Source organism: Gopherus flavomarginatus, chromosome 24, assembly GCF_025201925.1.
Source record: "Gopherus flavomarginatus isolate rGopFla2 chromosome 24, rGopFla2.mat.asm, whole genome shotgun sequence".
Lineage (NCBI taxonomy): Eukaryota > Metazoa > Chordata > Testudines > Testudinidae > Gopherus > Gopherus flavomarginatus.
The window spans coordinates 15,091,947-15,104,127 of record NC_066640.1 but is presented as its reverse complement, the minus strand read 5'-3'; the positions used below and the strand labels follow the sequence as shown (position 1 = coordinate 15,104,127).

The window sequence follows — 12,181 nt, the reverse complement described above, 5'->3', positions numbered from 1 at the left end:
GGCACCGTCCAGTTAATACCCAGGGCAGAAAACAGAGACACACCCCCGAGTTTGATGGGAATAGGCAGCAGCTGAGAGCGTTGGGTGGGGGGGTGCAGTTATGTGTGTGCTTGGAGCAAAGCCGCTGGATCCGGGTGGTTGATTGCCTGGTCAGATATGGGACTTTGCGGATTCTTTGTAAATAAGCAAAACTGCCTCAAATAAATACCTGTCCCCCCTTTCTACCCTCCCCTGGAACAGGAGCAGGGGCCCAGAGTCTGCCCAGCCCCTCAGGTCACAAAGGAGCAAGAGAAATACAGCACCAGCCTCCCAGGCTCAGGATGCTTTGCCCTTCTCTAGCCCAGCTCCTTAACTGCTCAGAGGCTCTGCAGCTCCCCGCCCCCTCCCCCCGAGGCCTGGTCCGAAGGCATTTGCAATCACACAGCACGTCTGGAATGAACAGGACCCAGGCGTCCTGACACAGGGTCACTACAACAATATCTAGACCCCCGTCTCTTCCTGGAGCTGGGAACACCAGATCCTGCTGCTTGACTGTCCACACAGCACTAGACCCATCCGTGCGTGAGCTACACCTCACCGCAGGGGTGCCTGAGGCCACGGGCAGCTGGACCGGAACAGCAGGGAGGGGGGCTGTTGCCTTCCTCCCATTCCCCCAAGATTCTCTGCCAGTTCCCCCTCTGAGATCTGTTCTGGTCAAGGGGGTGCTGGGGCCTGCCTGGCCTCACCAGCTCCTCCCGGCCATCGACAAGCCCCCGTGGGAGCTCAGCAAGGCAGGGGGTGAAGTGTTTGTCCTTCCTTGCACCGCACCTGGATGCTGTGTTAGGAGAGGCCAACAGGCAATAGCATTCATTATCATTGATACTCCACGCCCCGGGGGGGGGGGCAATCCCTCACTCTCCCAGCCAGATGTGCTCAGACCGGCCTGGCTCATCAGAAAGAAACTTCTTTAACCAGTTGTGAGAGCTGGGAATGGAGGGAGGGACTGCCTTAGCAGCCTAGCTGGAAGCTCACAGCTGGCCCAGGGTCCAGCGCCTGCAGGAGTCTCGTCATGGGGGGCTGATGGGGTGAGGGTGGGCACCTGGCAGCAGACGGGTTAACGAAAGTAGAGAGGTCAGAGCACAGGAGCACAGCTGCTATTGAGCACCGTGCACAAGAGAACAAGCACGGGGACCGGAAAAAGGATAGGAACAGGCTTAACTCTCAGGGGAGCAGAATTTGGCTGTTTGTCCTCCCCCAAGCGCCTTTCATCCTGACTTGGTGTCCCAAAGTGCTTTGCAAACAGACTCTCAGTGGCTTGGCTTGTGCAGTGAGAACACAAGGCTGGTGGCCATGTTGCACTCAGCAAAACCCTCCCACTCAGCAGCCTCTGCAGCCCTCCGAGCTCGTTCTGTGCTGGAAAAGCGACAGTCACCCCTTGTGCAGCCCTGGGCTATGAGCACTGGCCACAAGTCCCACAGTAGCAGGGAGGCTGGGGTGGAGGAAGCACAGACAGAGATTTATCATGAGCCCAGTGCAAACCTTCCACGTCAACAGCCCCTTTTCTTCTGCCTTTTGCTACCCCGTTTGCTTCTCTAGCATCCCCTGCAGCTTGCAGAGGAAAGCTTCCCAGGCCAGCTCTCCTGGGAGAGAGCCTGCTGCTCGCTAGGCGGCTTTGTGTCCCTGGGAGGAAAGCATGCTCTGCATTAGCAGTAAACGGAGAGAAAGCGGCCTGCAAAAGCTGCATCCCCTCTGCGGAAGCCTGTGCACGCTGGACCCCGCTGAACACTGCTGGCGTTGGTGGGTAGATGAAGGACAGAATGGCCGGAGCACTGGAATTCCAAAGCCTCAGCAAAGGATTGAAACAAAAACACGGCTTTGTACCAGGATCTTGGCTCTGAAAGTCCTGGCCAGGGGGCCTGGAGCTGGTACTTTTCCACTGCTTCTCCTTTTTACCCCCGCCCATGACTTCCCCCATTGTTCCTGTCCTGCCGCGCCAGCTCCCACCCGCCCTGTCGGAGCAGCACGAGCAGGGGCTCCCTGGCTTCTGCTTTTCCAGCATCACGGCGAGGCCAGCAGCAGCGCCTGCTTCCCCAGCCCTCTTCTGAACACCAACACCAGCACCAGCCCACACTGCCTTCTGGCAGAGCATCACTCCAGGAGACCAGTGTGACCTCACCAGCACTTAGAAACCACCATGAAAACACCCGCCCCCCACGAAAAGTGAGAGCTGCCCCAGGCTTCTACAAGGAGCCCTGATCACTCGGCCCCAGGCTGTTCTGCCCCATGGAGCCGTTCTTCTGAGGGAAGCAGCAAAGGCCTCGCTGGAGCAAAGGCGCCTGGTCCCATTAACAGGGCTCCAGGGCCTATCCCCAGCCCTGCTGCCGCCCTGTAAACATCCTGGCACTTCATAGGGCTGTAACTCGGGCAGAGCCAGACTGAGATGGGGACCCTTGGTGTCATCTTGGCATATCGACACAAGCTGCTTATGGAGACAAGAGCCCTGCACCACGTGAAAGGAGACAGGCGAGGGCTGGCAAGCACAACCCAGGGAGGCCGGAAGCAATTCTAAGTGAACAGATACAGGAGCAGCTTTTGTGATGGAAAGTTTTTAATTCTTCCACGTTAAGGCTACCCCAAGGGAACCACCTTTGTTAAATCCCACAGCTGAACCTTGGTGCTGTTTGCCTCTCAGCTGGCAACATCACGCTAACTTCAGAGCAAGGAAAGCAGCAGCTTGTGCTTGATGTAGCTAAGTTGACCCCCACTTACCCTGAGTGCCCAGCTTTGCTGTACAGCACAGAACTCCCTGGGAGAAGCTGGCCAGAGGCGAGTCCTGTCCCAGAACACTCAGCCTAACCCCACAGAAGAAACAAGCCAGGGCCCATTGCTCAGCATGTCAAACTGGCACCTGTTAGCCCATCCCTGCTTCTGGCCACCCCCATAGAGAGCTGGGTTTTGGGAGCATGCAGGCTCAGAGCCAATTAGTGATCACACATGAAACTTTCAGCTAACGGACAGGAGAGTCAAGTTTCCAGACAATTAGGTTCAGATAAGAGGGAAGCTTCTATGGCAATGCTGGGCGTGGCAGAGAGGAAGCGGCTGGTAAATTTCCACTGGCAGTTTTCTCTCATGCAGCCCTGCTAAAGCTCCAGGCAGTCTGCTAATTGGTTCTCTCCTGATCCAGCCCGGAACGCAATCTGACAGCAGTTTATGGACTTGGAATTGCCTAGAAGTGACAGGAAAGCAGCAATTTAGTGCTATTTACACACACATTCCATTTTGGCAACCGAGAGGTAGCCTCTGTCCAAAGGGTAAGTGTCTTAATCAGCGTTGCTAGGTATTGTTTTTCTTCCCCCAGTTCAGTGCTTGTTAGAGCCTCAGGCAGCCCCCTGCACAGGTCCTGGGAACAAGGGGAGGAGGTAGAACAGGACTTTTGGATCAGCTGTTCCACACACTGGCTTTGGGAGACTTCCACGTGAAAGAGATTGGAAAACAGGATGCAGACAGTGAGGAGAACATGACAGAAATGCACACAGTAAGGACTAGACCAGAGAAGGGAGATCTGACACTCCTGTATCTCCTCTGATAAAAAGATCAAAGGAAATCCAATGAAATTGAAAGAAATTAAAAAATGAAAAACAATATTTTTAACAGAACATGTAATTAAACTATGGAACTCCCTGCACAGGAGATCAAGAGCTTAGCAGGATTTCAAAGAAGAACTGACCTGTGCACATACGGATCACAACCACCCATGGTCTCTACTGTAGCTACATGTATACAGGATATAAACCCTCATGCTCCTACATCACCAGCCACTGTAAAGAGATTATGGAGAAGCCTGTGTTATAGGCAGGTTATTGCATGACATGGTTTCCTGCACCTTCCTCTGAAGGATTTGCTATTTAGATAGACAAGATACTGGTCTAAATAAAACTGCACTAGTCCCGCATGGAGACAGATATGGAACCACTGGATGACATTCTGGGGCCTGTGTTGTCAGACTAGATGATTAATAAAGCCAGAAGGGACCACAGATCATCTAGTCTGACCTCAAGCAGAACCCAGGCTGGTCTGAAGTAATTCATTTGCACTAGGGCAGATCTTTGATGAAAGCATCCAGTCTTGATTTGTTGCCAGGGCTGGAAAACTCCCCACCAGGGGCGGCTCCAGGCCCCAGCATGCCAAGTGCATGCTTGGGGCAGCATGCCCTGGGGGTGCCTTGCCAGTTGCCAGGAGGGCAGCAGGCGGCTCCGGTGGACCTCCCGCAGGCGTGCCTGCAGAGGATCCACTGGTCCTGCGGCTTTGGTGGAGCCACGGGACCAGTGGACCCTCCGCAGGCACGCCTGTGGGAGGTCCACCGGAGCCGCAGGACCGGCGACAGACAGAGCGCCCCCCCGTGGCATGCCGCCATGCTTGGGGCAGTGAAATGTCTAGAGCCGCCCCTGCTCCCCACTACCCTCAGTAAATTGTTCCAGTGGTTAGGTACCCTCCGTTGCAAATCTGCACCTTATTTCAAGTCTGAATTGCTTTAGCTTGCAGCCCATTGGATCTTGTTAGACCTCTGCCTCCTAGACCAAAGGGCCCCCATTATCCAGTGTTTGTTCCCCAGATAAGTCATTCTGAACTGTAATCAAGTCAGTCCGTAACCTTCTCTGTGTCAAGCGAAATAGATTGAGTTCCTTGGGTCTGTCACTCTAAGGCAGGTTTTCCAACCCTTGAATCACTCTCACAGCTCTTCTCTGACCCCACCATAGGTTATCGACATCCTTCTTAAGTTGCTGACACTAACTGGACCCAGGAGTCCTGTGGATGGTCCCTTTGGGCCTTAGAAAAAAGCCACCCGCCAGCTATGGACACTTGCATCCCTCTCCCCCTCCCCCTCCACTACAGCACGTGGTCACAGAACAGACAGCAGCTATGAAGGGAAGAACAGAGGCTGTTTTAGGAATGGGTTTGGATACTGACCAGTCACTAGATGTTCTCATTTAATTCCTGTGTTAGGCAGGATTTCCTCACCCAGCCTGCGCTCTGTGCTGGAGGATTCTTAGTGTCCCTCATTTACTCTCTCTTTTAAAGTATCTGAAATAAATGGACAGGCACTTTTGGTGTCTCACGTTAGAAACTAGGACTCCACGAGCTGGATTGCTTTGTTGAGTCCATTCTTCCAGCCCAACCTCAGCCAGCTCTGCGAGTCCCGAGACCCTTCACATCCGCCAAGGCCTTTCATCCTGAGCTGTGACACTCCCTGCTGCCTTCACCCCAACTCTCCCCAGCAGGTACTGCAAGTCATGCTGAACTGGTGGCCCTGGGAGGTTCCTGCAGGAACAATGCCATACCAGCAAGCAGGCAGCTAGATATTGAGGCAAAGAGCAGAAGTCTTAAGGGGACAAAAATCCACCTTTTGAAGTAATGCCACAGGCTGGAGTTTCCCACGAGAACTTGGTAATGGCCCCTTTAAGGTATTTGCCATGTTTAAATATGCAGAGATCTCATTTGCACATTAAACTTTCAGCCTGCCAGAGTCAGCTTTCTAGACTATAAGTTGCAAATGAGGATTTCAGCTTAAGCAGCCTGGGTGGGGCACTGGAGAGCCTGCTGGAAATTTCCACTAGCCAAGTTTTAAATTCTTACTTTTCTCAGCTCCTTCTGAGGGCTCTGCCACCCTATCTACAGGGATCACGTCACTGACTGTGGCACATGCCCACGGCAGGGGAATGAGCAGCACCCGGAGAGAGAGAGCGGGTGGGAATTTAGACAGAGCTAACCTCCAAGTCTTGTGAAAATGTCCCAAAGCAAGCAGGGGCACCAAGTGCTCTGTGTGGAGCGGGGTATCCAGCAGCACAGCGTGCTCCACCCATACCATGAATCGGTACCAACTGAGGGTGCACCATCACCTCCTGCCCATCAGTTGAGCAAACGTTCCTGGATTGTGGAGGCTTTCACATGGGCCGCAAAGGCAGCTTGGGTCAGATGCTCTGCTCACTGGTTCGTGGAACAGGAGATGGATTCCCATGTGACAGCTGACGTACAGGCCAATTCGATCTCCCCCAGCACTGCATGTGGTACAGGCTGCTCCTAATCACACCTGAGAGGGGACGCCTACTGGCCCCAGGACCTGGTGTGTTTTCAGTTAGAATTCTGCTGTTCTTCCAGGTGCTCTCTCATGAGTCAGCCTCAAACCAAGGGAATTGGCCATGGAGCAAAGAATCCCCTCCCACCTTCCCCTCAAGGGCTGCAGCCACAAGGGGACTTGCTGATCCTCCACAACCCACAGCGTCTCCCCAGTTCAAGCTCTCCACACCACTGGGCTTGAGGATGGGAATGTGCATGGGGTTGCTGCTGCCAAAGAGGATTTTCCCTGAGTCAGTGGAAAATTAAAAACACACAGAAAAGTTTAGACTGACAAGAATGTGTCCTTAACTAAGCAACACAGGCCAGTCAGAGGCCATGGAGAGGACTGCCCCACCAGTTCCCAAACTGGGGGTCGCAAGCTGTCAGCCTCCACCCCAAACCCTGCTTTCACTCCAGCATTTATAATGGTGCCAAATAGAAAAGTAGAAGTGTTTTTAATTGGGGTTGGGGGTCGCACTCGGAGGGTTGCTGTGTGAAAGGGGTCACCAGTACCAAGGTTTGAGAACCCCTGTACTGCCCCCTGGTGGCTGAACATTGTCATACACCTCACTAAGCCAGTTTGGAACCAGATGTGCTGTACACACTGAGGTCGGCCAAGTAGAAAGCATGTTAATTCTTGTCTGTCAAGCAGCTGCATGAGCAGCACTGGAACAGGTCCCTTTTGCAGTGGGACTCGGCCGTTTGTGAAATTTTCCACCGGGTCACAGGTCTCTATTTTCGCAGCCCTTCCAACCCCCCAACAGACGCAGGCAAGTAGGGCAGGGCTAACAAAAATAACTATTAATCCCCCAGTGAGAACATTCTGAGATTAGGATTAGTCCACTTCAGAGAGCACCTTGCCCACACTTTACCCAGAAGGGGGTTGAGAGGCATCGCTCCAGCGATGGAGCACAGGTAAGTACCTAGGCACTGCAGACAGATGGGGCTTTGGATTAAGAACCACCGGGGGACAGAGAGGGGATAAATCAGAGCCAATTAGAGCAACCCGATCCTAAAGCTCCAAGGACATAAGGCAGCTGATCCTGAATTCAAATCTTGAGGGAGTTCTCTGAGCACCCTGACCCTCAAGTCACACAGGAACAGAGAGAGAACCTCCCTGAAAGCTCCATTGTTCTGCATCTGCAATGATGTTTCCTTGATAAGTTACCAAATCCTTTGCGGGTGACAGGAGAACGCTAGCCCTGGGATGTACCCCTATCACAACCTGATGTGTCAGACCACATCCTGTGCCATTGGTTCTCTCCCTACTGCAGCGATAACTCCTTACATTTTGTAATACAGAATTTTAGCACAATATTTCAAAAATTCTGGTTCATTCTTTATTGGAGGGTTAAACCCCATGCCAGCCATTTACCCTCAGAAATAAACTCTGAAAAGAAATATACAACCTTGTTGTGCTTGTTTTCCAATACAGTGAATTTATTATATGTTGCAAAATCAGCATTCAGCTTTTCAGTGTACAAAAAGACACTAGCTCTTTAAGAAAAGATTAGGAAAGCTGAAGGGTATGCTGCCTTTAAATTGTAACATTTTGGCAAAGTGAAAAGCTCTTTGTAAACTCCAACTCCATGGCTCAATATGGTTTTATCCACAGTACATTACAAAGTAAAACACGGTATCAATAAGTTAGATCATACTTAATTATCTAGAACTGGTTTCTATCAACCCAAAAAGCACAAGATTTGCCTAGCTTCATACTCTCTAAAAAGAAAAGGGGAAAAAAAGAAGAAAAAGGCAGATTTGACTACATAACAGACCAAAAGAAAATGAAGCAGAAAGTTGTTAAGCTAATTGGGTCTCACAGTTTGGATAGTCATTAAAGATTTTTTTCAGCTTTATATTCCGATTCTAGAAGTTCCAGAATATACATGTAAATGTACATAATACATCTTTGTATACAACTCTGTTTGCAAAAATATTTTATAGTAGATGTATAAAGACTGAGATCCATCTCTACTTCCCTCAAAAAAAAAATCCAAAAAACCCTTTCAAAATATTAAGGATCAGAACGAGATGTGTTTCTATGGAAGAATTTATCTTGGTTCATAACTGATGCCCTTTTCTGCCATTTGGAGATTTGTAGTTCCTTGCGTTTCCAAGAGGAAGCATACTTTGTGTTTCTTTTGCTAAAAAAACACGGTGGCTGATAAATGTTTGTGCTACAGATTAGACCACCAATCTGAAAGCCACCGAGGAAAAAACTCTTTCAAGCCCAACTGGTTGCATCGTCTGGCAGAATGTTGCTGATTGCATCCCGAAATCACAACGCTGCCTTCTGGCAGAGCCTTTACACAGATTTAGTGCTGCCACCAGAAAATGCTGGATTCCCAAAACTGCCAGCTAGCGAAGCTGCCTACAGCCATACTCAGTTGCTTTTTGGGCCTTGCATTGTGAATCCTCACAACATGCCCAGAGGTCTCTGCTGACAACAGTACAAACAAGGTGAAGAGGGAGCCCAACAGCAGGGCAATGTAACCCCCCAAATTAACCACAGCTGGAACAAAACAGATCACTGATGCTCTAATAAAACAGATCTTGATGCGACTCACAGCTACAGAAAGTCTGTCAGATCAAAGCTGTTTCAGATAGCCCCTGTTTTTAGCACGCTTTGAGCTCAGACAAGGAAAAATGGACATCCTTTGTTTGTGATATTCCCATGAAACCACCACTTGCTGTTGGAGGTGAGGGGGAACTCATGCGTGTAACATCAGGAGAAAAAAAAACTCATTTGACAAAAGCTTTTCACTTTAAAATCATCCATATTTTTCAGCTTTCCCTAGCCACTGGAAGCCCCAGTGGGGCATGAGATGTTCTGAAGACAGCTACTTATGTCCACGAGACAAGAATAAACCTTCCCCTACTCTCCTACCCCACGGAACGTTAGTCTGCTCTGTGGGTAGGGGAAGCGAAGACACCAACATTTTCCTTAAAACTTCAGCTGTTTCTAGGACTTCACTCCCACAAAACACTGGATTCTTCCACCAAGTCATTCTGCAGACCTCTGTGAGAGCCTCCTTATCCTCCCAACTCCTTACTAACCCTTTACTGCTTGGTTCTGAAAACACATGAGGCCCTCCTGCTAGACTGCAAATTGTAACTGGCCACTGGCTAGTCATGGATCATGGCTGCAGAACCCCCATACCAGAACCGACATAGCGGTACATGCAAATGGTTCCCATTAGCACTAAGCCAGATCCCTGTGGGAGCAAACTATGGCAGCACCAGCAATTCCACTGGTGCTGGAGAACTAAGCAGGAAAGAGAAACACTGGCACTTTAAAACTATCTACACCTTGAACAAGGGCCTTTTAAGATGACAAGTGGTGAGAGTTTTGGAGCACAAGTCTATTAAACTAGCAGCAATAGAGTCCAGCTGGAATGGAATTATTTCAGATAGATCCACACGTTCTTGGGCAGCAAAACACAAAACAAAACCTAGTCAGAGAAAAACTAGTCGTCCCTCCCGCCCCTGCTCCCCCCACCTTATTCCTGAGGACCTGACTCTGCCATTTCACTCTCTCAAAGAGGATCACATTCTTCTGATGCAAGGAGCCACAACTGGGGACGAAAGAAAAGCTCTGCTGTTTGGAAGATAAAAGTGGAAGCGGGAGCAAGTAAAATCACACAGGCTGGCAGGATTAAAAGGTAAAAACCACAGCGCTAAAGGGCACCCTTGTGCTTTTTGCTGAGTTCCTCGCGCCTCGGCCATGTTCTAAAGTATTCCCTTCAAGTCCAAAAATCCAGAGGAAAGGTTGGACAAAGCACAACAGTGTAAGTGACCCGCACTGGACATGCTACCTTATTTCTCTCAAACTTCTCTCTTCCAGTTCCTATTCTGAGGGTTTGATTCTCTGCTGCTGCTTCTTTGGAAATGCGCAGAACACAGAAGAAGAAAGCATCGCCCTCCCACACCCCACCAAATCCTTTTTTATCCCATTCTAAGGGTCATTACAAACAAAGTAACTTCTCTGGGTAATTATCCAATGAGCATTAGGAATACTGCAATTATAAGACAGGGAAGGTTCTGAAACACTTGGCCTAAAGGAAAAGGGAGGCACAGTTTTAGAAAAGATGCTTCTTTTTATATATATAGAAAAATAGACCACAGTCTCATTAGCAATTAATAAAATTGGCTGTCTTGGTATAAAACTACAAAAGTCAAAGACAGACAGGTCTCAGTCTTCCTGGCATTGGTATATGAAGGATAATGCAGGCTGACTGAATTGTGCACACTGGAGAAGCCATGGCAAAGTTTACGCCGATTGTTTCCAAATGCACAAGCTGGATAAAAGATTTCATATATGAAGAATCCAAAAGTCTGCGTCGGACAAAGCATTCGGTGCAGATTCCTGGGCAGTTCCCCTCCTGCTGACACAGCCACCTCTAGGAGAGCACAAACTGGAGATGACGACAAACAGGAATGACCAACGAGAGCTCTGGGAAATTGAGCATTTAACATGGTGCCGTGTAGCGCAGACAGCTTGCATATGAACATTGCAGGTGCCAGAGAAGGAGGTAACTTAGCAGCATTCCAGTTCCTCACCATCTGCAGAAAAGAATATGCAGCACAGCGAGAGCTGGGCCAGCAAGAACTAAACTTCATTCCAAACTTTATCCATGAAAACGATTGATTCTTTACCTTTGGGAGTTTTATTCACTTTAGGCAAGTTTCCCTTAAGTGTCAAAAGCTGGCTTCAAATAAGCAGATTTTCCTTTATTTTACTTTCCAGCATTCAGAGAGGGTAAAACTTGAGAGGACTATGCCAGATGCTAGTTTCACTACTTGGCTCAGATGCTGGTGTGACAGACTCCGCATCATAATCATCTCCAAGTTCTTCCAACCACAAGGACTTCGTGCTTGGCTCTGAAAGGAATTTATTTTTTTGTTGTATAAAGGAAACTAACATCCAAGTGATTTTTTTTTTTTGCACTACCCAGTCCAGATATTAGTGCCAAGACTAAAACTGCTGTTGGTCATACTCTGCTATCAGTTTTTTTATATGAGCCAGTTTGTTGTGGAGGTATTCGCAACGATTCTTTTCTTGGCTGTAATTAGGGTTTGTCTGCAAGGAAAAGGAAGATACAATTACCGAAGTTAATAGTTCTCCAGTTCTATCATAACACACATCACAGAGTGGGTCAGACAGCCCCAAAATGCAAACCATATTGATGCTGGTTAACAGTAGGCACTGAAGTTTGGTTCCTTTGCTGGATGGACAGTCACCATCCCTGACTCACCAATAAGCCTAATAGTTTTTTAAGTTTCTTCATCAGGAAGATCTTTCCTTCTCCCTCAAAAAGGCATTTGGATTTGTTGTTGCCAGGTTACAGCAAATAGTGTTGGTCCTGGATTGTGTGGACTAGTTCTATTCCTCAACCCGCCCTCAATCTAAAATTAGAAAGCTGTTCTGAGTAGGGTAACTCCAGGAAAAAAGCAAAACAGCCCCTTTAAGTGGGAGACAGCGATAAGCCCCTCTTCCTTTATGAGTATCCGAGGGGTAGCCGTGTTAGTCTGGATCTGTAAAAGCAGCAGAGAGTCCTGTGGCACCTTACAGACTAACAGACGTTTTGGAGCATGAGCTTTCATGGGTGAATACCCACTTCGTCAGATTCCTTTATGAGGTTAGGGTTAGGCAAGGGCAGGTACTGCAACGCGTATCCTAGCAGGTTGCATTGTTGCAGATCTGGGAGGGCACAGGCCAGCAATTTGTACATTTCTCAGGAGAGAAGCTCTGGAGTGAACTCTCCCACCACTGGAGGACTGAAGGGGAAAGAGGTGCCCATTACTTTTGAGTCACTTTATATTACTTATAAAAAGTTTGATTAATAGACATTGCAAGAAATGGTTAATTGTTACAGGTTATAATAGGTGGTTATATTACCATCCACAACACACCGTCATAAGTGTAATGTGCTTAAAACATTAAACCCTTATAAAACTATCAACAGAAACTTATAAATGCAACCACACTTCATTTCGATTAAGATAATGCCCCTCCTAACAGTGCAAGGCTATAGGCCTCAGTGTCTGTCCTGTAAGTGGGGCCCCCAGCCCCTGAATTAGGAAC

At 48.9% G+C, this 12,181-nt stretch overlaps 1 protein-coding gene across 1 annotated transcript in view; it reads right to left on the bottom strand.

Moving 5' to 3' along the window:
• Positions 1-7,512: 7,512 nt before the first annotated feature.
• The window catches only part of ELL (elongation factor for RNA polymerase II), an 81,623-nt gene continuing 76,954 nt past the window's right edge, over positions 7,513-12,181 (bottom strand). The window contains exon 12 of the mRNA XM_050934392.1: positions 7,513-11,176. Coding sequence (XP_050790349.1) covers positions 11,072-11,176 — 105 coding nt within the window. The 3' untranslated portion in view covers positions 7,513-11,071. The remainder of the gene's footprint in view (positions 11,177-12,181) is intronic.